General features: G+C 43.8%; 2 protein-coding genes across 2 annotated transcripts; one reads left to right on the forward strand and one right to left on the reverse strand.

Moving 5' to 3' along the window:
* Positions 1 to 9,197: 9,197 nt before the first annotated feature.
* Positions 9,198 to 14,561, forward strand: hoxc12 (homeobox C12). Its single transcript, XM_003216678.3, has 2 exons — positions 9,198 to 11,359; positions 13,636 to 14,561. Exons 1-2 carry the CDS (start codon positions 10,750 to 10,752, stop codon positions 13,872 to 13,874), a joined length of 849 nt encoding a protein of 282 aa, XP_003216726.3. The 5' UTR covers positions 9,198 to 10,749; the 3' UTR covers positions 13,875 to 14,561.
* Positions 14,562 to 20,704: 6,143 nt separating this feature from the next.
* Positions 20,705 to 23,288, reverse strand: LOC134296508 (uncharacterized). Its single transcript, XM_062971623.1, has one exon. The coding sequence runs from the start codon at positions 23,040 to 23,042 to the stop codon at positions 20,910 to 20,912; it is 2,133 nt and encodes a 710-aa protein (XP_062827693.1). The 5' UTR covers positions 23,043 to 23,288; the 3' UTR covers positions 20,705 to 20,909.
* Positions 23,289 to 23,764: the final 476 nt, after the last annotated feature.

The raw sequence follows: 23,764 nt of genomic DNA on the forward strand, positions 1-23,764 counted from the left end.
AGGCTGTATGGCCATGATCCTGAAGCGTTCTCTTCTGACTTTTCACCCACATCTATGGCAGGCATCCTCAGAGGTTGTGAAGTCTGTTGGAAACTAGGCAAGGCATGCTGTTTCCTGTAGATCTTCCTAGAGAAATTGCTTTGGTTTGAGAGGGAAAGGCCACAAAGATGAACAGAGCTTACTTAGTTTGCTTTTTGGACGACAGCTTCCAGAATCCTCCAGACAGTACTTTGAATAAACGTTACTCCCCCAAAGTATTGATGTTTCTCCCTCCGCAATGCCTCTTCGACCCAAAAGTTCTCAAAAAGAGCCTTATCGAGCTGTAGCTCCTGCAAACAGACAGAGTGGCGGTTATTTTATCTTTTCCATTCAGTCCCAAGAGACAAGCCAACAGTGAAGCAACATCATTGACAGCAACTCAGAGAAGATTCCTGGCATCGTCCATCTCCTTTAATGGGGATCTGGCACTTCATGCACAACTATGTCATTTCTCTTTCATGTACCACTGTATCACCCTCAACTCACAATTTACTAAACAACATGCATTCCCCCTTCCATTCAAGCACTTTATTTAAGTTTGCTGATTCCTTATTTGGTGTTCTACATATAAATGGAACAGCCATTCCTAACTTTTCTTTGGAAGCACGTGTACAATCCTTTGTTTATATTACTGTGTGCCTTCAAATCCCTTACGATTTATGGCGATCTTAAGGACAACTTATCACCTTTTTTGTGGTTGAGAATGTGTGATTCACCAAGTACCATTGGCCAAATGGGATTTGAGCCATGGTTTCCAGAATCATTGTCCAATCAAAGTGGGCTCCGTAATAATTTGTAACCTTGTTTATTTGGCAATTGGCAAGGCAGACACATACACAACCGAGTTTAACTGTCCCAACAAAACGTGTACAGCAAGAGTGGCCTTCTAGATATGCCTGGACTGCAAGTATTCTCCGTTTTAGCTTGCATAACCAGTGGGATTGAAGTTTCAACGGGAAGGTCCTGATGAACAGAATCACAGCCTTACATGGTTTCCTAAGAAGCTTTTCACCAAGTGGATATCTAGTCTATAGAAAACCTACACCACAGTGTATCTGTTAAACCAGTGGTTCTCAACCTGAGGTTCCCATATGTTTTTCAACTCCCAGAAATCCTAATAGCTGGTAAACTGGCTGGGATTTCTGGGAGTTGTAGGCCAAAAACATCTGGGGACACCAGGTTGAGAACCACTGTATTAAACCTTTGTTATTCCTCTTTATTTCCATGTTGTTCTCAGTATGTAACTCCGGGACACACTTCAGGCTCGGAAGATACTAGTGAAAAACTTATGAAGCCATGAAGCCAGAAACAGGCATCTCTGAACGATAAATGAGCGATTTCAGGAACTGCTAACAGGTTGTCTGTTGATTTTAACAGGAGATAAACCTATTAGGAATAAATCCATCTACACAAGAAGGAAGAAAGAGCAAAAATCAAACTTTGATACTTAAGTAAGCAACTAATTTCAGAGGTGCCCTGAAACTTCTCTCTTAAAGAAGTTTTTAGGAAGGATTATGGTCTGAGGAAATGCAATAACCCGGTCCACATCCTATGGTCCACTCTGAAGTCCATTTACACCGCTCCGTTTTTCATGGGTTGTATAAACTTTGCCTCCTCTTGTTCTTCCTATTTGAATCTTTAACAAGCACCTGTGGTCGTAAAAAGAAAAAAAAACTTTTAAAATAACTAACAACAGTTTCGTGTGTCTGCCGACTGCAGGATCTGTTGAGAGACAGGGCTTATGTGGAAGGAAGAGCAAGGGAAGAAAGGGGGAGAGGACTTTAAAAGGGGCACACCAACCGAAACTGGTCGACAAATTTGGGACAAACTAACCAACAACACAGCTGTAAATGCCTCTCATCAACGCACTTGCACCCACAGCTCTCAAGTTCGTGGGGGAGTCTGCAGGGGACTTCCGAACAAACAAAGTTTCTTTGAGTCTCCTTTGTGGAGACAAAAAAGCAGGATATAAATACATCACAACAACAACAATACAGAAGCAGCAGCAACAACAACATGACTTTACTTTTTTCTTCTACACTCAGGGGTACCACTGAACTTGTCACGTCACAGATAGTTTGCTTATAAAGTTATGTTCCTTGGTACTTCTCCCCATGCACCCGGGGAAAAACTTTAGGCGAATCTACAATGTAGATTAAATTATTTATTTATGTATTTACTATATTTATATACCACCTTTCTCACCCCTGGGAGGGGACTCAAAGCGGTTTACAATATATTAATGGCAGATATTCAGCGCAAACATACATATAATAGGGGGGAAATCATAATAGCTAAACACTAACATGTAGCTATAAATTAAAACAATTAAAATCATTAAACATATGCATAAGCAGAATTTAAACACTAAGACAAAGCATTAAAACATCCTAATATAAATATTAAAACCACATGATCCAATGCTGTTTGCCTCCAATTTAACTGCCATGGCTCAATACTGTGGAATCAGGAGAGATGTAGTTTGATCAGGCACCAGTCCTCTTTGGCAAAGAAGGCTAAAGACCTTGTAAAACTCCAGTCCTCATAATTCCCTAGCACTGAGCCATGGTAGCCGAAGTTGTGTCAAACGGCATTAATTTTACAGAAACCCCAGTCTAAGAAAGCAATTTTGGAGGTCCAACAATAGCCAAGTGCATACTGATATTCCAAACTATGTCTTTTACCTCAGAAGAGGAATCCCATTCCATCCTGACTGTGAGCCATTCTGCCTTATGCTGAGCGAGGACTTGAACCACCACCTCCAATCCTGGGTTATTGTTCCAGACATGAAACAATCAAGACCAGTTAACACCTCCCAACAAAGGATCCCCCCCTCAGGAAGCAGCCAGGCTTTGAAGCTGCAAAGTTTTTCAATGCTAATCAAGGTGATTAATTGCAACATTCACACTTGCCTCCAACAAAGAGAGTTTTTTCTCCCACCCTGGACCTTCCACAGATACATAAACTCACTTGCCTAGTTTTCCAATATACTTCACAACCTCTGAGGATGACTGTCATAGGTGTGGGTGAAACGTCAAGAGAGAATGGAACATGGCCATACAGCCCGGAAAACTCACAGCAGCCCATTGATTGGGCCATGAAAGCCTTCCATAACACAATCCTGATTTAGTTGGCATGGGTGAGAAGACTGTGACGTCACTGCCGGGCTAGCCTTGACCGTGACTATGCGGCCTATTTGACCTTGACATCACTAGCTTCCTGCGTAATGATCAACAAGTCTAAAACCTTGATCTTCCAGCAGCCACTCAAGAGCTGGTCTCCTCTCTTAAGTGTTCCTTGCTTCTGTTTGCAGATAAACAAGGTGTCATTTCAAGTCTAGACAGGCGGCCTAATGGCCAACAATAAAGGCTTGAAAAGGAAACTTCCCAGGTTTAGCCCTTTCTTTCCTTTGTAAGCACTGCCTTGACTACAGTCTTTTATAGCAGAAAAAGGAGCCCCCTCCTCCCTTCAGCCATTTCCCCCATTTCCTATGTAGTTAGTTATACATCCCTTGCACTTGAAGTTTGCTTTTTTCAAGTTCATTATTTATCTGCAAGAGGAAATTGGTCTCACAGTACAAAATAGTCGGCTTGATGGTGCAGTCCCATGCTTGTCTTTCCAGAAGTTATTCCTGTTGTGTTCAATGGGACAGACTCTGAGGTAAGTGTATAAGACTACAGCCTTAATTGCTAACTTTTCGCATTCTTCCTCTCTTTAAGGATATCATCTTTAGGATTAATGTATTTCTGACTTAGAGTGGGAGAGAGTTGTAATTTACACATAAATAAATCTAAATATAGGAAAAGGAAGCAATGCAGAGTCAGCCATGGGCGAGTACTTGGATGTGAAACCGCCCCAAAATATCAGGTGTTACAGACTCTGTTTCAGAAAATTAACTAACAAACTACCTCTAAATCCATACACTGCCATATAATCGAGATTATCAAATCATATAATCCACATTATCTGCTTTGAACTGGGTTAGACGAGTCTACATTGCCAAATAGTCTAGTTCAAATCAGAAAATCTGGATTTTATACGCATCTTAGAGCCAGTTTGAGGCCCCTTCCACACAGCTGAATAAAATCCCACATTTTCTACTTTGAACTGGAATATATGGCAGTGTGGACTCAGATAACCCCGTTCAAAGCAGATATTGTCGGATTTTCTGCCTTGATATCCTGGGTTATATTATTGTGTGGAAGGGCCGTTAGTGTTCTTTGCCTAAGAAAACCCCATGAAATTCATGGAATTGCCTTAAATCCACAAGCCACTGGAAGGCATACACACTCACAACCCACGAACACAATTCTGAAACACCGTAATGGATAGACTTTTTAGCCGCAGAGATTTTGATGCAAGTATGTCCCGGAAGCAAGATGTTTTCAGTAGACGGTTGCAGGAAGGGTTCAATTGTGAAAATGATATCTCCTGCCAGGTGTGTGAGTGTGTGGTATTGGGAGGTGACCTTTTTGGGTTTGTCCTTTGATACGTCTGTGATTAATACACGAAGAGAGACTTTACTTCTTGCCTGTTGCATTTCGTTTGACTCCATGAGAAGTTTCAGGAAAGTTCTAGAGATTGACCACCCAAGTATTGGAACTGAAAAACAAGCCTTATTGAAATCAATAAGGTGCATTTTGGTGGGCTTAGGAGATAACTGTTCACCCCACCATTCTCAGACAATAAACGGGCACTGAACAAAATGAAAATACTACATAACTGAGGGCCCTTCCACACAGCCATATAACCCAGAATATCAAGGCAGAAAATCCCATAATACCTGCTTTGAATTGGGTTATCTGAGTCCACACTGCCATATATACCAGTTCAAAGCTGAAAATGTAGGGTTTATTTAGCTGTGTGGAAGGGGCTTGAGAAGCAGAAGAGGCAATGAATAGGTAGAAGCCAAACCTTGCTGTCTTTTCCCTCTTTAGCCCTACACCTTCCCTGCACTCAAGATACAGGAGTAGGTTTACATAAATCCAGCAGGAGAATGATAGCCTCTGCTGGCAATGTTGGGGAAAATGTAGCTGCATCCATAAGCGTTTAACTCTTAAGGGCACTTGAGCAGGATCAGCAACAAAAACATTTAAACTTGTAATCTGATTTTTTTTTTAAAAAAAATCAAAGTCCAGGTAAAGCTAAAGAGTGGAGGTGTTTCTATATCTTCAGAAGTTCCATTCTGTTCTCTTTCTTCTCCCCACTTCTGCAATGCTCTCATAAGAATAACTCCACACAGCCACATATCCCAGAATATCAAGGCAGAAAGTCCCACAATATCTGCTTTGAACTGGAATATATGGCAGTTTGGACTCAGATAACCCAGTTCAAAGCAGATATTGTGGGATTTTCTGCCTTGATATCCTGGGATATAGGGCCGTGTGGAAGGACCCTCAGTCTCTTTTATCCAGCCATCAAATCCATCCATTTGAACAGGACCACTTCTATAGGCGTTCGTGATCAATGGCCAATGCTGTGGGTTTGAGGACCATTTTAAATCAATATGTAACTTGATGAAGCCTTCGACAACACGATATATCATAAGGAATATGACCAAGAATGGGGCAAACATAGCGGGGGGGGGGGGGGGGATTGTATGGAATGTCTATAGGTGGTCTAAAACTTGAAAACACTTTAGTAAGGAGGAATTTGGGTTTTTAAAAAAGGTTTTGTTTAACTAAATAACATTCTTACCCAAAAAAATAATAATTGGAGACCATATCAATTGGGTGTTAAAACGGGGGGGGGGGGGGGGTGTTGTTGGGAAGTCACGGACTGTACTCTACTTTTTATGTAGCGGAAAGGAATTTTCCATCAGAAGTTTAAGTTCAATTGTATTCTCTTGCCACAAACTGGAGACGTTTTCCTAATATTTTTATGTATTTTTTATTTTAATGCAATGTTGAAATAAGTTGGCACGGTTTGGAGTTTGGGTGGGTGGGCGGTGTTGCTTCCAGAAAGACCCGCTTAAGGGAGGGCAGAATATTTTTGGAAGCAGAAAGAGAGAGAGAGAGAAAGAGAGAGAGGAGTCAAAGAAAGAAAGAAAGGCGAGGGGATCCTTTTGAGAGGGTGAGGGCACAAGCTTTGTGGAGAGAAGAAGAGTTGCATACTTTGCGGAGGGTCTTCGGAAAGGTGAAAGTAGCTGGGGACAAAGCTTTGCTGGGAAGAGCCGAGGGAGAAGAGAGGGGTCTCCCACCCCTCCCCAAGCTCTTTCTGTGTCTCTCTCCCCTTCGCAATAGCTGGTGTCTTTCAAGACAGTCATTTGCATAAGATGTCGGGCCCATTTAATACACTAGACAGTGACCTTGAACTGGCTCAAGCGCCATCTCTCAACTCGGATTCCACTTTCGGGGGGGGGGGGGGGGGCTTCCACACAGCTGAATAAAATCCCACATTTTCTGCTTTGACCTGGGATATATGGACTCAGATTCAAAGCAGACATTATGGAATTTTCTGCCTTGATATTCTGGGTTATATGGCTGTGTGGAAGGGCCCTGGGCCCCTTCCCCCAAAGAAACACTTCTCAACAGAGAAATCATTGGATCCTGTAGGCTAGAGAACCCCACATTTCTTTAAATCCCAGATGGGTGCGTGGTGGAGGGTTTTGAAAGCACCCCTTCCTTCTTTGCTCTGCCTTTGCTATAGGGATAGATATATCTCAGGCCTATTAGTGGCCTTGATTTCCTGTATCGGAAAAAGGTGGGGGAATAAACTCTAAATTAACAAATTAATTTTCCTCTTCCTCACAAGGCTGCCCCATAACTGGCTAACAGTATTATTTTTTAAAAAAAACAACCTCAGGACAGTAAATAAAGAACAACACCCAGAAAACAGGGGAATTCCAGACAGGAAACAATCAGGGCTAACTAACACCTCCCAACAAAGGATTTCCCAGGCGGGAATCAGCCAGGCTTTGAAGCTGCAAGGCTTTTCAATGAGAATCAGGGTGATTAATTGCAACACTCACACTTGACTCCAACAGACAAGAGTTCTTTCTCCCACTCTGGACCTTCCACAGATATATAAACCTTACTTGCTTAGTTTCCAACATACCTCACAACCTCTGAGGATGCCTGCCATATATGTGGGCGCAACATCAGGAGAGAATGCTCCTGGAACATGGTCATACAACCCGGGAAACTCACAGCAACCCAGTCAAAAGCCTTCGACAACACAATGCCCCATAACTGTTCTTGATTTTTCTTTGTAGGACTTTTGAGGCGGCAAACAGAGAAGCCCGGTCTCTTTGCCCAATATCCCAGAAGTCTTGACTTACAAACCCATGGAGATGCTAAATGAGAACCGAATTCACCCTCAGACGCACATTCCTTTTTCTCCCTTTTATAAAAATGCCTTTCTCCCTTTCCCACTCCCTCCTTTAAATTACTAATATCAATTATTCATGAGCGAGGCTTAGCCTAGTCTTTCCGAATGTTTGATTTTAAGGACAGCAGTGAAATAATTACATTCTCTCTCAAGGATAGTTGTGTGGAGGTTCCCCCCCCCCATCTTAAAGACGCAATAACAACCAGAGGGGTGTTTTTTTTAGAGAACGGGCACCATTTTTGACAATAGATCCATAAAATCTTTGAAAGACATAGAGAAAGATTTATATTTTTATTCTCCTTTGTTTTGTTTTTTAATCTGCGACATTATTATTATTATTATAGAGGAAAGCGATAATAATAAGGGACAATAGAACAGAGGCAGCAGCAGTCAGGAGCATGTTATTGAGCTGATCAAAAATATTGTGTTGTTCCATATAAGGGAATCTTTCCCTCTCATGAAACCGATGCTGTCTTAAGGAGCTCAAATCCCACTTAAATCAATGAGGATGAAAAGATCTAAGCGAGGAAGTATGAGACTGCACAGCCGCCTGATCTATTGGATAGGATTATCCAATTTATAATATTGTCTCCCTTTAGTCTCAAGGTGTTTCCAGACTTCTTGGCTACATCTCCTATTTAAGGGCTGGATATATTTGAGAACTGAAGGGGGGTTCATGAGATGGGATAATTTTATTTTCTAACTGACGTGATGAAAAGCTTAGGGTGTCTAGCATTATTATTTATCTCTGCTCTCTATCCTGAACTATTGTTATCGGAGCACGGAATATAAATGTCTCCGCCAGACATATGGGAAGCTGAAGTTACTCTTCCCCCGGATTGATAAGAGAACAAAGCCATGCAGTCTCGGGAAGCCACAAAGCCAGAGAGAGAGAAAAGGACAAGAGATCAAAACAAAGAACTAGGTCTTCTTTTAAAAAATAAAAATAAAATAAAATCCCAATAGTATGGGATTATTTTAGATCGCACACGAAGGAGGCTGTAAAACGGTTTATTCCACGGCGGGTTAACAGAGAGAGATAAAATATCTCCATTTAAAAGCGTGAATTATAAGGCGGCGCCTGGAAAGGTTAAGAATATGGGCTAGCCCTGCATAATGTCGGGTTAACGTTGCTTGGCTGCCGGACACAGGACTCGCGTTTAGAAGGTACAGACATGCGGCTGGGAAAGGAGGGCTTGCTTGCATGTGGGCACTTGGGAAAGGGGATGGGGGAGATGGGGGAGATCAGGGGCTGCCCCTTTAATAGAGAGAGGAAATACAAATGTTTATTTGATTAACACGTGATTTCTCACCCCCCCCTTTCTTCCTACCTAGCGGGGGCATGAAAGTATCCAGCGGGCCATTAACGTAAAGGAAGCTCCCCCCCCCATAACCGAGGCAGAGGAATGTGGAGAATCCTGGGGGGAGGGGGCCTTTTAAACCTTAACGTGAAATATGTGTGGGTAGAACACAACCCTTCTCTTTTTTCCTTTTCTTGGTTTCTCTGGAGCGGGGTGTCGCGTCTCTCTTAAATCCGTCCTGACCTCTATAGGAGTATTTACGGTAATTTTGCCCTCTCGCCCGGCGGCCTTGGAAGTTGGTGGCGGAGAAAATTCCTCAGACCTTCTTGGGAGGGAGGAGGGCAGGGAGGAAATCGGGAGGAGGAATATATGTGTGTGCGCGCACGTTAATAATATAAAATTGTGTATATATATTATATTATATTATAATATATTACATATATATACTTTAACCTTATAGAAATATATCTGTATATATATATCCATCCCCACTAGATAACATCTCTTTCCTTTGTTCTCTCAAGCGCCAGGGTTGGATTCTTCCCAAATATGGATTATCTTTAAGGCTCTCCCTCCCACTCCCTTTTGGGAGGGGTAGGAAGCTCGATTCCCAGAGACAGAGAGGATCTGTTTTCTGGGAAGCAGCTGTCTTTGCGGGAGGACCAAGTTTGCTAGGAATTAGATATTTCTCTAGATCCTATGTTCATCCCTATATACGGATTCCTATAACTTTGATCCCGCCTCCCTATAGTTATGACAGGTGAGAAGTGGGGAGAATAGACACCCTCCCATTCCCTTTGTTCCATCAAGGACCCCACTTCAGGAAGAGAACCACTCATTTAAAAAGCCAGGGAAATGTACGCAAATGACACTTGAATTTTCCCATATCCCCCCCTTTTTAAAAAAAATGAAGATCGAGTTCACCCGAGTTGGAATCACTGGGTTGCTGTGAGTTTTCCGGGTTGTATGGTCATGTTCCAGAAGCATTTTCTTCTGATGTTTCTCCCACCCTGAACATTCACAAATATATAATCCCAATTTGCCTGGTTTCCAACATATTTCACTACCTCTGAGGCTGCCTGCCATAGATGCAGGCGAAACGTCAGGAGGGAAAGCTTCTGTAACATGGCCGTACATCCCGGAAAACTCACAGCAACCCGATTTATGTTTGCTTCAAAAAAAATCAACCGGGTGTGGGGCTGGGAGGAAGTAGAAAGGTGGAAGGGCTGGAGCTGCTTGGAAAACTCTTCCACCCCTCTCATCTGTAAATATGAGCCTGTTGCGGTTAGACTCATTCGTCTCCTTAAAGAGCCTGTAAACTTTATATGACACAATATCTAATAGTAATTTATTAGGAGATATTGTAAATTCCAACCGGTTTTAAGTTAATAAAGGGAGCCAATTAATGAGGGAAATAGCTTAATTTTGCCAGCTGTTGAAGGCACCCTGGACGCAGCTGGGTATGCTTTATTTTTTGTAAAAAAAAAAATCAGAATATATAGAAATGTCGGTTTAGAGATAGATGCACCCCTATGTGTTTTACAATACCGTGGCTTTCTCAGGCCAGTGCTTAAAGCCCGTTTGTTTTATTTTATAATATGTTTTATGATTTTTAAAAGCAGCATATAAAAGAAGAAGAAGGGGAGAAAGAGAACAAACACGAAAGGCATTATTTTATTTATTAATTTATTTACTGGACTTATACCCCTCACTCAGGGCGGCTTGCAAACTATGGCAATAATTCAATGCCAGATTCAGACGATAGCAATATCAGTAAAACACACTATTATAAAACTGTAAAAACATATATATATCAATTAAAATAGTCTTTCGAATATCAAAAGTCTAGCAACAAGGGAGGTTTGTAAACATTGAACCAATTGCTTCTCCCGTTCTGTTTTGTTTGGTCTCAAATTGCTAAAGGTGGGTGGCACCCTTTTCCTCCCCCCCTCCCCTTCTTTTCCAACGCGAGTTGGCGCTCACGTGACCCCCTTGCGGACCAATGGGGCGGACCTTTAGGTTTAACTATGTTTAATGTCAGATAGCAATAAACTAGAAGCTCTCGGTCAGGCCCGCGGAAATGGGCGAGCATAATCTCCTGAATCCGGGGTTTGTGGGGCCGCTGGTGAACATCCACACGGGAGACACCTTCTACTTCCCCAACTTCCGGGCTTCCGGGGGCCAGCTCCCCGGCTTGCCGTCGCTCTCCTACCCGCGGAGGGACAATGTCTGCTCGCTGCCCTGGGCCGCTTCCGAGCCCTGCAACGGGTACCCGCAGCCCTACCTCGGCAGCCCCGTCTCCCTCAACCCGTCCTCCTTCGGCCGCGCCTGCGACCTGGCCCGCGTGGAGGAGAGCAAGTGCTACTACCGCGAGGCCTGCTCCGAGGGCGCGCCGCTCAAGCGCGAGGACCGGGCGGGGGGCGGGAGGGACGGAGGCGCCCTGATGCCCCTCGAGCCCGGCGGCCTCCCCGGCAGCGGCGGCATGGGCGCCGTCGCCGCCACCTTCTCCAAGTTCGACTACCCGGCCGTGGCCCCCGAGGCGCTGCCCCACGACCCCGCCTCCTGCCAGTCCTTGGAGTCCGACTCCAGCTCCTCTTTGCTCAACGAAGGCAACAAGGGAGGCGCCGGCAGCAACGAGCCTTCCGCGATGATCTCCCCTTTGCACCAAGGAGGAAGCCTCTCCGCCCCCGGTAAGCCGGCACCGCAGCGAGATCCATAACTCTATCCCCAAGACATAAAATATCCCCAGTGATGTATCCCCCTTCCTTTCTCTCTCTCTGTATCTCTCTCTACGGTGTCTCCCTTCCTCTTCCTCCTCTTCTCTCTCTCTCCCAAAGTCTCCTCGCTCCAGATCAACTCCTCCTGGGCTCCGAAGGCAAGGAAGGTCTATTTGTGCCGAGGCCGCTAGGGGTAGCACTCAAATGCCTCGCGCTTTTATGAGGTGGTGCTTCTTTGAAAAGAAAAGCCTATAAACATGTAAATATCCCATAAAAAAAATAAGAGAGACAGAGAGAGGATGGGCAAGGCAAGCAGACCGCGCTCCATGCTTCTTTCTCTCTCCATCCCCAAACCTGATGGGTTTGGTAACAGAAAGGGAACCCAGAAAGGGGTTTCTTCTCCAGTTATTGAGACATATACATATCTCCTCTATCTCCAAACCTCACGGGTTTGGCAGTAGATAGGAACCTAGAAAGGGGCTTCTTCTCCAGTTATTGAGACATATACATATCTCCTCTATCTCCAAACTTCACGGGTTTGGCAGTAGATAGGAACCTAGAAAGGGGCTTCTTCTCCAGTTATTGAGACATATACATATCTCCTCTATCTCCAAACTTCAGGGGTTTGGCAGTAGATAGGAACCTAGAAAGGGGCTTCTTCTCCAGTTATTGAGACATATACATATCTCCTCTATCTCCAAACTTCACGGGTTTGGCAGTAGATAGGAATCTAGAAAGGGGCTTCTTCTCCAGTTATTGTTGAATATATATATTTCTCCTCCACCTCCAAACCTCCTGGGTTTGGCAATAGATAGGACCCAGAAAAGAGTTTCTTCTCCAGTTATTGTTGTATTTTTTTCGTGTCAGGAGCGACTTGAGAAACTACAAGTCGCCTCTGGTGTGAGGGAATTGGCCGTTTGCAAAGATGTTGCCCAGGGAACGCCAGGATGTTTTACCATCTTGTGGGAGGCTTCTCTCTTGTCCCCGCATGGGAAGCTGGAGCTGACAGACGGGAGCTCACTCCGCTCCCGGATTCGAACCGGGTTAAACCCATTGCGCCACGAGAGCTCCTTATTGTTGTAATATATATATATATATATATATATATCCCCTCCATCTCCAAACCTCATGGGTTTGGCAATAGATATGGACCTAGAAAGGGGTTTCTTCTCGAGTTGTTATTTCAAATAGTTTCAATAAGTTCCTTGTCGGCAGCTCTCCGAGTCTTCGGCTCAGAGAGGACTATCATTGGGAGGACTTTGAATAACTCTTTCTCTCTTTCGCTGGAGTTATTTCTGGTGAAAGTCAGGGGAGGAATATCTCAAAACAAGAGGCTTCCCAGTCCATCGAGAAACCTGGCTTTCCAAGCCCCAGCTCTCTCCTCACCACCCCACAGCCCAATACAAAACCGCTATCAGTCCATATAGAGATCTCCTTTTAATAATGGAGCCTGTTTGAAAGAAAGGAGCCTTTCTCATAGACTTCCCGCTTCACTGGTGAGCAAGCCTTCCAGGAAGAAGGGCCAGTGGGTTGCCTTCCGCTTTGAGGTGCCTCTGGGTTGGCCTGTGGCTGCATGCATACTTTCTTTTCCTCTACTAAGCCTCGTTATTGGGGCTCCAACATGGAGACCCCCACCCCTTTCCCACTTTTGAACCACCACACTTCATAGCATTGCCTTGACGACTGCTTTCTCTGCGAAAATTACATTAAACTTCATTCCAGGGTATGGCTGATCCTGAATTTTCGAGTTGATGGAATTTGAGCAGCCGATTCTAACTCTGCTCTGTCTTGTCCTTCCATGTCTTAAAATCAAAAGCCAACCTCCTTTCCAGCAACCCAACAGCAAAGCGTTGGTATGCATACCATTCAAACTGTGCATGAGAGACAACGCTAGCAGCCATTTGCTTCTGCCTTGTCTTCAATTTGTATTGGCTTTCCGCGCTATTCCTGATCCAGTACCTTTGGGTCTTCGGATCTAAGACGCAGGTGGTTTAGGCTTCCTCCTTTTCGTTCTTTCTTTCCTTCTCTTCTTCCTTTCTTTCTCCAGGGGCTAAATATTCCCTACATTATGTACAGAGAGCTGGAGCTTCACCTTGGCCAAGAACTTGAACTGAAAGTTGGCTGAAAGGGAGGAATTGGTGGATTTTTTTCCTCCCTAGCCATTGTCCCTGTTCCCCGTTCATTCTCCCTCTCTCGGTCTCGGTCTCTTTCCACGTGTAAACTCTCCTTTTCCACCACACTGTCTCTAGGTGCCCCCTGGTATCCGATGCACACAAGGTCTCGGAAAAAGCGAAAGCCCTATTCTAAGCTGCAGCTCGCCGAGCTGGAAGGGGAGTTCATGGTCAATGAATTCATCACTCGCCAAAGACGGAGGGAGCTTTCAGATCGGTTAAACCTGAGCGACCAGCAAGTGAAGATCTGGTTCCAGAACCGGCGCATGAAAAAGAAAAGACTCCTCCTGAGAGAACAAGCCCTTTCTTTCTTTTAAGCGCCAGACAAGTCCGTATTGGGGGAGCCACAGAGACTCCGTAGCCTTCCTCCCAGCTGACAGTCCCGGGACTCTTACCTGTCTGGTTTCCATTGTTATCTTTTTTTTCTTTTTCAAGAAAGTCGGTATCCTTTTCAAAAGCCCAACAGCGGGCCGTTGTGCGTGTGTATGTGTATGTAGGGAGTGAGAATGAGAACGTGAGCCCCTCTATCCCTGGACTTGTTGGGGAGAGCCTCAAATGTGAATATGAACCCCCCCCCCCCCCGCATTCACTCACCGCCTTGGGTCTCTATGGTGAACAAGGCTTTGGCCGCCAGTGTGGCAGAGCTTCTGGATGAAAGATTGAGCCCCGTATTTCCCACACCTCTTTGCACTCAGTTTTCACAGGTAGGGCTTCCATTTGGAGCAACAGGACACCCTGGTCGGATTTCCGACGCAGTCTCCTTGGCTTTAGCGTTGAGTAGGTTGCCCGATCCACCAACAAAGCTCTCGCCTTGCAGTCTGTAAATGGGTGTTTTGGGGTTAGCATGTTGGGATTTTTCATTCCCTGGAGGAAACCTAAAAGTAGACGTGATGCCAATTGGAACCATTCTTAGGGGGAAATGACTGAGGCCGGTTTTTATTGTTTGCCAGAGAGAACTTTCAAAACAGGTCTGACGAAGAGCGGAGTTCCACACTCCTAAAGCAGAGAGTATTAAAATCTCTCTGAGTGTCCAGCATGTGAGGTGTGGATGAGCGCACATGTCTTCTACTAGTTGTCCCCACAACATACAGATTGAGAAGCTCTTGGTTGTTTTCCATGTTTAAGCTCAAATAGTCTTGGGGAGTGCACTGACTGCTACACTCCGCCCGTAATGTAGATTTCTATTGGAAGGAACGCCCTATGGCAGTCATTGGGTTTTTTAAATCGTGTCAGAAGCGACTTGATAACATACTGCAAGTCGCTTCTAGTGTGAGAGTATTGGCCGTCTACTCTTTGCCCAGATGACGCCCGGATGTGTAAGCCCCGTGGCAGCCGTTGGGATGACTTTCGAGTAAACGGCTTGAGTCAACACGCCAACAGTAAAAAAAACCAGACCCATTCGCCTAGTTCATCGTATTCCCCTCCTAATGAATGTCTTTTAGACTCGTTCTGTGTCACTCTGGGTGCTTAGGCTGGCTGTGGGTGCATGAGCCCCTCTCTTTTGCCCTCGCCCCACCCATTCCACCCAACTGGAGAACGCTTATTAACAATTACAACCTGTGTGCTTGATGCGGTCTCGTCCACACAGCTGAATAAAATCCCACATTTTCTTCTTTGAACTGGGTTATATGGCAGTGTGGACTCAGATAACCCAGTTCATAGCAGATATTGTGGGATTTTCTGCCTTGATATACTGGGTTATATGGCTGTGTGGAAGGGCCCATAGTGCTTCTCAATATTGTTGCTTATGGGATGATGGAGATAGTGGTGCTCCCTTTTATACATCAGTTATATGGTAGCCCTTATGTGGTAACCCCTCGGAGCGAATTAAAAGCTATTAATCCCCCCTCTTCTCTTAGAGATCTCATCTAACACGATTGGTTGCCGTTTTCGAAATGAAGGAACAGGGATCCCCCTCCTCCTTATAACCTTCCTCATGTTTAGTCAGTCATTGAGTTAAAGAGGAATTAAAACCAACAGCAAGGAGCGGTAGTCTTCGGGAACCAAGAGGTGGCCTTGTGTATTTTTCAGACTTGGGTCTCTGTACACAACTACACTGTCTGTTTTCCCTTCCTGGTTTTCCATAGGTGGCCAGGGTGAACATTTGGGAGGTGTCAACTTATGTCCCCATTCCCATCCTTTCCTTCTTTTTTTGCCCTCTCCCTCTCGCTTACAACCAGACATAAACAGCCGTTCAGACTCGAAACCTTGCTTTCGGTGATATACGGTAATTTCTCACTCAAAGCTTCCATTCTTCCCTCGGTATCCCCCTCTGCAGTTTTTCCTTCAAAAGTAGTCGGGAGCAGGAAGGCTTGGGGAAGAGCAGATCTAGTAGGTCTCCCAGATCTGCTTATTTATTTGTCGCGTCAACTGAGGGTATAGTTGTAATGAATTAAAAAACACAAACAAAGTTAAAAACTTGGCATTATATTAAATGTCCTTTGATCAGTAGCTGGCCACCTTTGACCAGTAGAGTGCCTCTGGTGTTGCTATCAAAAGCTCCTCCATTGTGCATGTAGCAGGGCTCAGGCTGCATTGTAATAGGTGGTCTGTGGTTGTGGACTCCACATCTGCTGTCTTGTTTGTACAAAAGGAAATGCCAATGAGATTTTTCGGAGGGCTGTCACGTTGAAGCATCCCTTCCTCTTTCCTGAGTCCACTTCTGGGGTGGCAGAAGGGCGGTGTTCAACAGGATTCCTCCTCCTTCAAAAACGCAGCCCTTGTTTAAGAGTCATTGCAAGCGCCCCCAACTCTGTTCTCACTCTTTCGCTTTCCTAGGCGCATACTTTAAGAATATTTAAGGTGTGTGCGTGTTTGGGGGGGGGGGTTGCTTTGTCGCGGCACGCTTTGCTTCCTTCTTCGTTTTTTATATCAGAAGGGATTAATTTTACGATAAAGGCAGGCGCTTTTCTGGCAGGGTTGCAATTTGCAAGGCTCCCCGCGTGCTTCCCGATCCCGGCGTTCATGGTCATGACCAGTGGCAGGAATGCCTCGCCTTTACGAGCTGCAAAGGATGCGGTCTAGTCCTTCAAATGCCTCCACCACCCCCACCACCCCGCCTTCCCTTGAGTCTCTACCCTCCTCGCCTCCAACAGCCTTTCCCTTTTCCATCCATATGCTTAGGATGAGGTGAGAGGGGTTGGTGGGAGATCTTTTTCTTTTAAAAAGCCTCCCTTTCTTGCAAATAAAGAGCCCTAGAAAGCAGGCTTAAAGAAATAGGAACCCCATAGCGCGCATACTGCAGCTCTCTCTCTAAATCGGTCTCTGGCTCTCTCTTCCTCTAGACTTAAGTGCTGTTGTGAGTGACACAAAGGGAAGCCGAGGAGCCCCATCTTAAGTGCACAAGCACCTTGTTGGGGAATCTGAGCTGTTCGGCTCAAAATAACCCTCCATTTTAGGATTCTCTTCTGCCTTTTCTTCCTCCCAGTAAGGACGCATTTTGCATCTCTCCAGGCAAAATGTAGCTGCATTGATATTTTCACCTTTTACCTCTTTAGAAAACGAGACTTAGCTAGTTAGCTCCAAGACCTTTTCTATCCAGAATGTATTTCTTTTACTTCAATAAATATTTTTGAACTCAAGTTCTGATTCTGCAATCCTGAACCATCCTAAGGAATAGAAGCTTCTCTCCAGTTTATCACACGTAAGTTTCTGCTGGTTGAGGAGTTTACTCTTACTTCTCTGCTATATTTTGGTGGAATTGCCCCAACTGAGGGTTATTTTGAGCCTAACAGCTCAGATTCCACAACACACCTACTTTTATTTTTCACCGGAAAGCTACTTTTGCAGAAATGGCCCCATAAGCTTCTAGTCCCGGCTTCCTTTCGCCTTTGGCTTTGCAAGGGTGTGTGTCTGCGTGTGTGTGCATTTCAACAAGAAGCCTTTTCCCGAACAAAGTGACCACCGTGAGCCATTGAAGCATAATGTGATATGTTATATAAATATATATATAGGTATATAAAAGCAAAGCGGAAGCTTTGTGTAGACGTAATAGAGGGATTGTTGTTGGCAAATGTTCCAAGCACCGGATTTCTCCATGTTGTATTTGACTGGTTTTTATTTTTTACCGCCGGCCTTCGCTTTGCCAACTTGAGGTTCTGTGACTTTGGGATGGGTTGACCAGGCGTGTAAACTTCTTAATGCGGGTTGAATTAGACCCGCGTCAGCTGGGAGGGAATGAGAAAGAGATCGAGAGAAGGAGAGAGGGGGGAGAAGGAGGAGGACGCCTGAGGAGAGACTGTCTTGTTCATATTTTTCGTGCCGAGAGCCGTTTCTCTCTCCATTGAAGGACAGGGATTGCTGCTCTTGGAATCACACGGTACACAACGCACCAGCAAGAATCCCATCCTCGGTGTGTAACTGTCCACACGAGAAGATTCTCGGTTGCCACTCCAGGGGAGGGGACAAATGTATTGGTTTTTTTAAAAGAGAGAAAATATGAAGAAGTTGAAATATATGCAATATTCTCTTTCAAATTGCATTCAAGTATTATTCCGTGTGAAATTATTCTGTCCGTCTTGTGTTAGTCCCCCGGTGTGGTCCGTGGCTCGGTCCCTTGCTTGTGAGTCTCTTAGTCTAGTTTTTTCTCCCTGCTGTTGTGAAATATGCACCCACCGCAATATAGTCCACATGTATTGTTCTTACCTCAAGCTATTCTATGTAGAGCCTATGCAAATATCTGTCATAGCACGTTTCCCCAGCTTTGTAGAGTCATGTACAAAGTTGTTTCACAATAATAATAATAATGACGATGATATTAATGATAATGATGATGACGATAATAAATTGAATGTATTATTATGTGATTTCTGATAATAAATAAAATGGCTCCAGCCTCCAGTTGCTGATTTACTATCAAATGAGGACGAACCGGCAAGGTTAATAAAAGAGTAGTAAGTTAACCTACCTCTTCCAAAGAACAACAACAACAACAAAAACAACAACAACAACCAGTGAAATCTTCGAAGACATATAATTAATGGGTTGCTGTGAGTTTTCCAGGCTGTATGGCCATGATCCAGAAGCATTCTCTCCTGCCCTTTCACCCACATCTATGACAGGCATCCTCAGAGGTTGTGAGATATATTGGATACTTGGCAAGTGGAGTTTGTATATCTGTGGAAGGTCCAGGATGGGAGAAAGAACTCTTGTCTGTTGGAGTCAAGTGTGAATGTTGCAATTAATCACCTTGATTAACATTGAAAAGCCTTGCAGCTTCAAACTCTGGTTTCTTCCTGCCTGGGGGAATCCTTTGTTGGGAGGTGTTAGCTGGCCCTGATTGTTTCCTGTCTGGAATTCCCTTGTTTACAGAATGTTGTTCTTTATTTACTGTCCTGATTTTAGAGTTTTTTTTTATACTGAGAGCCAGATTTTGTTCCTTTTCATGAACAATATATGTTATTCATGAAAACGGCCATGAAAGCCTTCCACGACACATATAGATGCTTCAATTTTTTTAAAATAATAGTAATAATAATAGGTAAATAAAATATATTATTAAAAAGGAGGCTGCCTCAGAGCCTGATGAAACCAATCACCAGGAAAAATGTCGGGATGATAAGAAAATAAATTAACCATAGATGTTATTGTTTTAATGAGAACCCCGTTTGGTGTTGGGTGGGAAGGAAGGAGGAGAAATCCTTGGGTGGACTGGCCTATGGATAGAATAATTGGTTAAATTATAAATATTTTTCGGACAGAGAAATATTATCCAGAAAACATTTTCGGTGAAGTTAGATTTCTAGCAAATTTGGAGAGGGAGAAAGAGTAAAGATTTATTTTTCACGGTATGTATATTTTTAAGGAAGAAATATTATTTAACTCTAAAGATTAAATATATTGATTATGATTTTTTAAAAAAAAATCCTTGGATTTGATTGGAGAATCCCGTATTTTAATATTATATTGCCCCTACTGAATGTCCACCCATATGGTAAATATAAAAACAGTAGAATTTGTATGTGTTTTTCGGATTATCTAAAGAGTATAGCGGCAGTTAAGGGCCCTTCCACACAGCCCTATATCCCAGAATATCAAGGCAGAAAATCCCAAAATATCTGCTTTGAACTGAGTTATCTGAGTCCACACTGCCATATATTCCAGTTCAAGGCAGATAATGTGGGATTTTATTCTGCTGTGTGGAAGTGGCCTAAAGCATTACATTCGTCTCTCCCTCCCCTTCCTCCCTCCCCTCTCTCTCGCTATACATATTTCTCTGACTTTTTCTTTCTTTCTCTCTCTGTCTCATATGCACAATCTCTCCTTCCACAAACCTTTTAAAGGATCGATAATTAGAAACAAAGGAAGAAGGGGAGTCTAGCTCCACAAAACGAAGATATACTTCTACGTAGGTTCGGTTCTGGTGACAGCTGAGCCCGGCTTTGAGTAATTTTGCGTCTATAGCTTGGCTCTCTCTTCTGCACTTATCCATGAAGAAGAAAAAAGCCCCGAACCGTACCTCAAAGCTGCAGCAAGAAGGAAAGACCTGCCCCTACGAGCTGGGAGATCGGTTTCATTTTATTTTGATCCCCCTTCTCCCCCCTAGCGGCGCCCCCTTCTGAACAGACATCATATTGACGCCGGGAAAACTTAAAAGGGGTGGCTTTGCTATACTATACATCAGGGGTCCCCAAACTAAGGCCCGGGGGCCGGATGCGGCCCTCCAAGGTCATTTACCTGGCCCCCACCCTCAGTTTTATAATATATTTTTATATCAGTTGTAATAATATAATATATTGTATATACATATAATATTGATAATAATCTTATGTTATACAATATAATACTAATAGTAATACCATATAATAATATTAATTATATGTTATATATTAGATATTATATAATAGTATAGTGGTATAGTTCAATATAGTAATATACAATGCTAATATTGTGTTATGCTAATAATATAATATATTGTATGTACATACAGCTGCTCTGAGTCCCCTTCAGGGTGAGAAGGGTGGGATATAAATGTAGTAAATAAATGCAGTAAATAAATAATTAATTTTAGACTTAGGCTCGGCCAAAGTCTGACATGACTTGAAGGCACACAGCAACAACAACAACAACAATCCTAATTAACTTGACTATCTCATTGGCTAGTAGCAGGCCCACACTTTCCATTGAAATCCTAATAAGTTTATGGGGTTGTTGTATGTCTTTCGGGCTGTGTGGCCATGTTCCAGAAGCATTCTCTCCTGACGTTTCGCCCACATCTATGGCAGGCATCCTCAGAGGTTGTGAGGTATGGAGAAAACTAAGCAAAGAGGTTAATATATATCTGTGGAAAGTCTAGGGTGAGAGAGGTCAGTGTGAATGTGTGTAGTTAATCACTTAAATTAGCATTGAAAAGCTTATCTGCTGTCTTCTTCCTGCCTCTGGGGCATCCTTTGTTTAGAGTCGTTAACTGCCCTTGGTTGATTCATGTCTGGAAACCCTCTGTTTTCAGAGTATTGCTTTTTATTTACTGTTCTGATTTTTGAGTTTTGTAATACTGGTAGCCAGATTTTGTTCATTTTCATGGTTTCTTCCTTTCTGTTGAAGTTGTCCACATGCTTGTGGATTTCAATGGCTTCTCTGTGTAGTCTGACATGATAGTTGTTAGAATGGTCCAGCATTTTTGTGTTCTCAAATAGTATTCTGTGTCCAGGCTGGTTCATCAAATGCTCTGCTATGGCTGATTTCTCTGGTTGAATTAGTCTGCAGTGCCTTTCATGTTCTTTGACTCTTGTTTGGGCGCTGCGTTTGGTGGTCCCTATGTAGACTTGTCCACAGCTGCATGGTATCCGGTAGACTCCTGCAGAAGAGAGAGGATCCCTCTTGTCCTTCGCTGACCGTAGCATTTGTTGGATTTTCTTCGTGGGTCTGTAGATAGTTTGTAGGTTGTGCTTCTTCATCAGCTTCCCTATGCGGTCAGTAGTTCCCTTGATGTATGGTAAGAACACCTTTCCTCTGGGTGGATCTTTGTCTTGACTCTCATGGCTTGTTCTTGGCCTTGCAGCTCTTCTGATGTCTGTGGTGGAGTATCCATTGGCCTGTAGAGCCCAGTTTAGGTGGTTGAGTTCACCTTGGAGGAGGTGAGGTTCGCAGATTCTTTGTGCACGGTCTGTCAGGGCTTTGATTGTGCTCCTTTTTTGACTTGGGTGATGGTTGGAGTTTTTATGAAGGTATCTATCTGTGTGTGTAGGTTTTCTGTAAACTGTGTGGCCCAATTGTTGATTGGGTTTGCGGATGACCAGAACATCTAGAAATGGCAGTTTTCCTTCCTTTTCTTTTTCCATGGTGAATTGGATGTTTGGGTGGATGCTGTTAAGATGGTCCAGGAACTTGCTGAGTTCTTCCTCTCCATGGCTCCAAATTGTGAAGGTGTCATCTACGTATCTGAACCAAACAGTTGGCTTTTTTGGTGCTGTTTCAAGGGCCTGTTTTTCAAAGTATTCCATATAGAAATTTGCTACTACTGGGCTGAGAGGGCTCCCCATGGCCACTCCATCCTTCTGTTCATAGAATCCAGTGTCCCACTGAAAGTAGCTAGTGGTGAGGCAATGGTGAAACAGGGCTGTGATGTCTTCTGGGAAGTTTTGTTTGATTAGTGTGAGGGTGTCAGCTACTGGGACTTTGGTAAAAAGGGACACCACATCAAAGCTGATCAGGATGTCCTTGGTGCTTAGATTGAGGTTGCTGATCTTTTCTATAAAGTGTGTAGAGTCCTTGATATAATGTGCAGTGAGCCCAATGTGGGTTTGTAGCTGTGTAGCCAGAAATTTTGCCAGGTTGTAAGTCGGCGATCCAATGGCACTTACAATGGGTCTGAGTGGGATGGAGTCCTTGTGGATTTTGGGGAGTCCGTAAAGCCTGGGTGGGAGGGCTTCTGATTTGCACAGCTGTTGGCGTATGTCAAAGTTAATGGAGGAGTTCTTGATTAGAGTGTTCGTTTTTCTGGTGATTTTGTTAGTGGGGTCTTGTTTCAGTTTCTTGTAAATTGTGGGATCTAGAAGTTGTCTGATTTTTTCTTTGTATTGTTTTGTTTCCATGATTACTGTGGCATTCCCCTTGTCAGCTGGAAGAATGATGATTTCAGGATCTGAGTTGAGATCTTTGATGGCCTGTCTTTCTTTTCTCGTTATGTTGCTGGGGGGGAGTTTTGCATTTCTCAGGATCCTTGCTGTTTCCATTCTTACTTCCTCTGCTTCTTCCTCAGGGAGCTGGTAAATTGCTGATTCAACATTGGCAATGATGTTTTCTACTGGGATCCTGGTGGTGGTGACTGCAAAATTTCCTCCTTTTTCTAGAATGGATACTTGGTCTTCAGTGAGTTGTCTGTCTGTCAGGTTGATGATGGTCCGTGATTTATCCAGTTCTGGCTTTGGCTGTTGCTTACGGCATTTGTCAAATTTTTGTTTTTGTCTCTTGGTGTGGAGAACCATGTCTTTCTCCATTTTCTTGTAGGTAAGGCTGTCTATTTTATCCCAGTCCTGGGTATTCATCTTTTGGCTGATGTTGATGTGGAGGTGCAGCAGTTCTTTGTCTGTGTTTGCGAGTTCTTTACGGATGGTGTGGATTCTCTCTCTCAAGAGGTTGCGTTCCAGGCGGTTGTAAATGCGATGAGCCTGTGGTGTTTTGAAGGTCCTTTTGGCTGCAAGAAATTGTGGGATGGTATCTGTGTCTCTGCAGCGTAGAAGGAAGGTCAGGGAGCACAGCAGATGTGCTTTCCTGGTCCTTAGTTTTTCCAATCTCCGTAATAAGTTTATGTTGGTTAAAATTGTTTTCATGTTTAAATATTGTATTTGTATTGTTCTTTCGTTGTTGTTGTTGTTGCACTACAAATAAGACATGTGCAGTATGCATAGAAATTTGTTTGTATTTTTTATCAAATGATAATTCGGCCCCTCAACAGTTTGAAGGATTGTGGACCGGCCCTCTGCTCAAAAAGTTTGGGGACCCCTGCTATACATGTTAGCAGCACTGAGAGCCTGGAGGAGAGCAGGTTTGGGTTTACAAGGGAGAAACAGCTGATTCCCCAGAGAGGTTCTTCCTAAAACCCCATCTACACTGTCATATAAAACCCAGATTATTTGCTTTGAACTGGATTACACGACAGTGTGGACTCATATAATCCAGTTCAAATCAGACAATGTGGATTATCTGATTTGATAATCTGGATTATATGGCAGTGTAGAAGGGGCTTTAGAATATTCGAAACCTTTCC

Source organism: Anolis carolinensis, chromosome 2 (assembly GCF_035594765.1).
Source record: "Anolis carolinensis isolate JA03-04 chromosome 2, rAnoCar3.1.pri, whole genome shotgun sequence".
NCBI lineage: Eukaryota > Metazoa > Chordata > Lepidosauria > Squamata > Dactyloidae > Anolis > Anolis carolinensis.

What these genes read in the sequence shown, in the direction of transcription:
- hoxc12 (XM_003216678.3), top strand. Translation starts at nt 10,750, where the DNA reads ATGGGCGAGCATAATCTCCTGAATCCGGGGTTTGTGGGGCCGCTGGTG. An exon ending in AGGAAGCCTCTCCGCCCCCG is followed by an intron (nt 11,360 to 13,635) that starts GTAAGCCGGCAC and finishes CACTGTCTCTAG; the next exon opens with GTGCCCCCTGGTATCCGATG.
- LOC134296508 (XM_062971623.1), bottom strand. Translation starts at nt 23,042, where the DNA reads ATGAATACCCAGGACTGGGATAAAATAGACAGCCTTACCTACAAGAAA.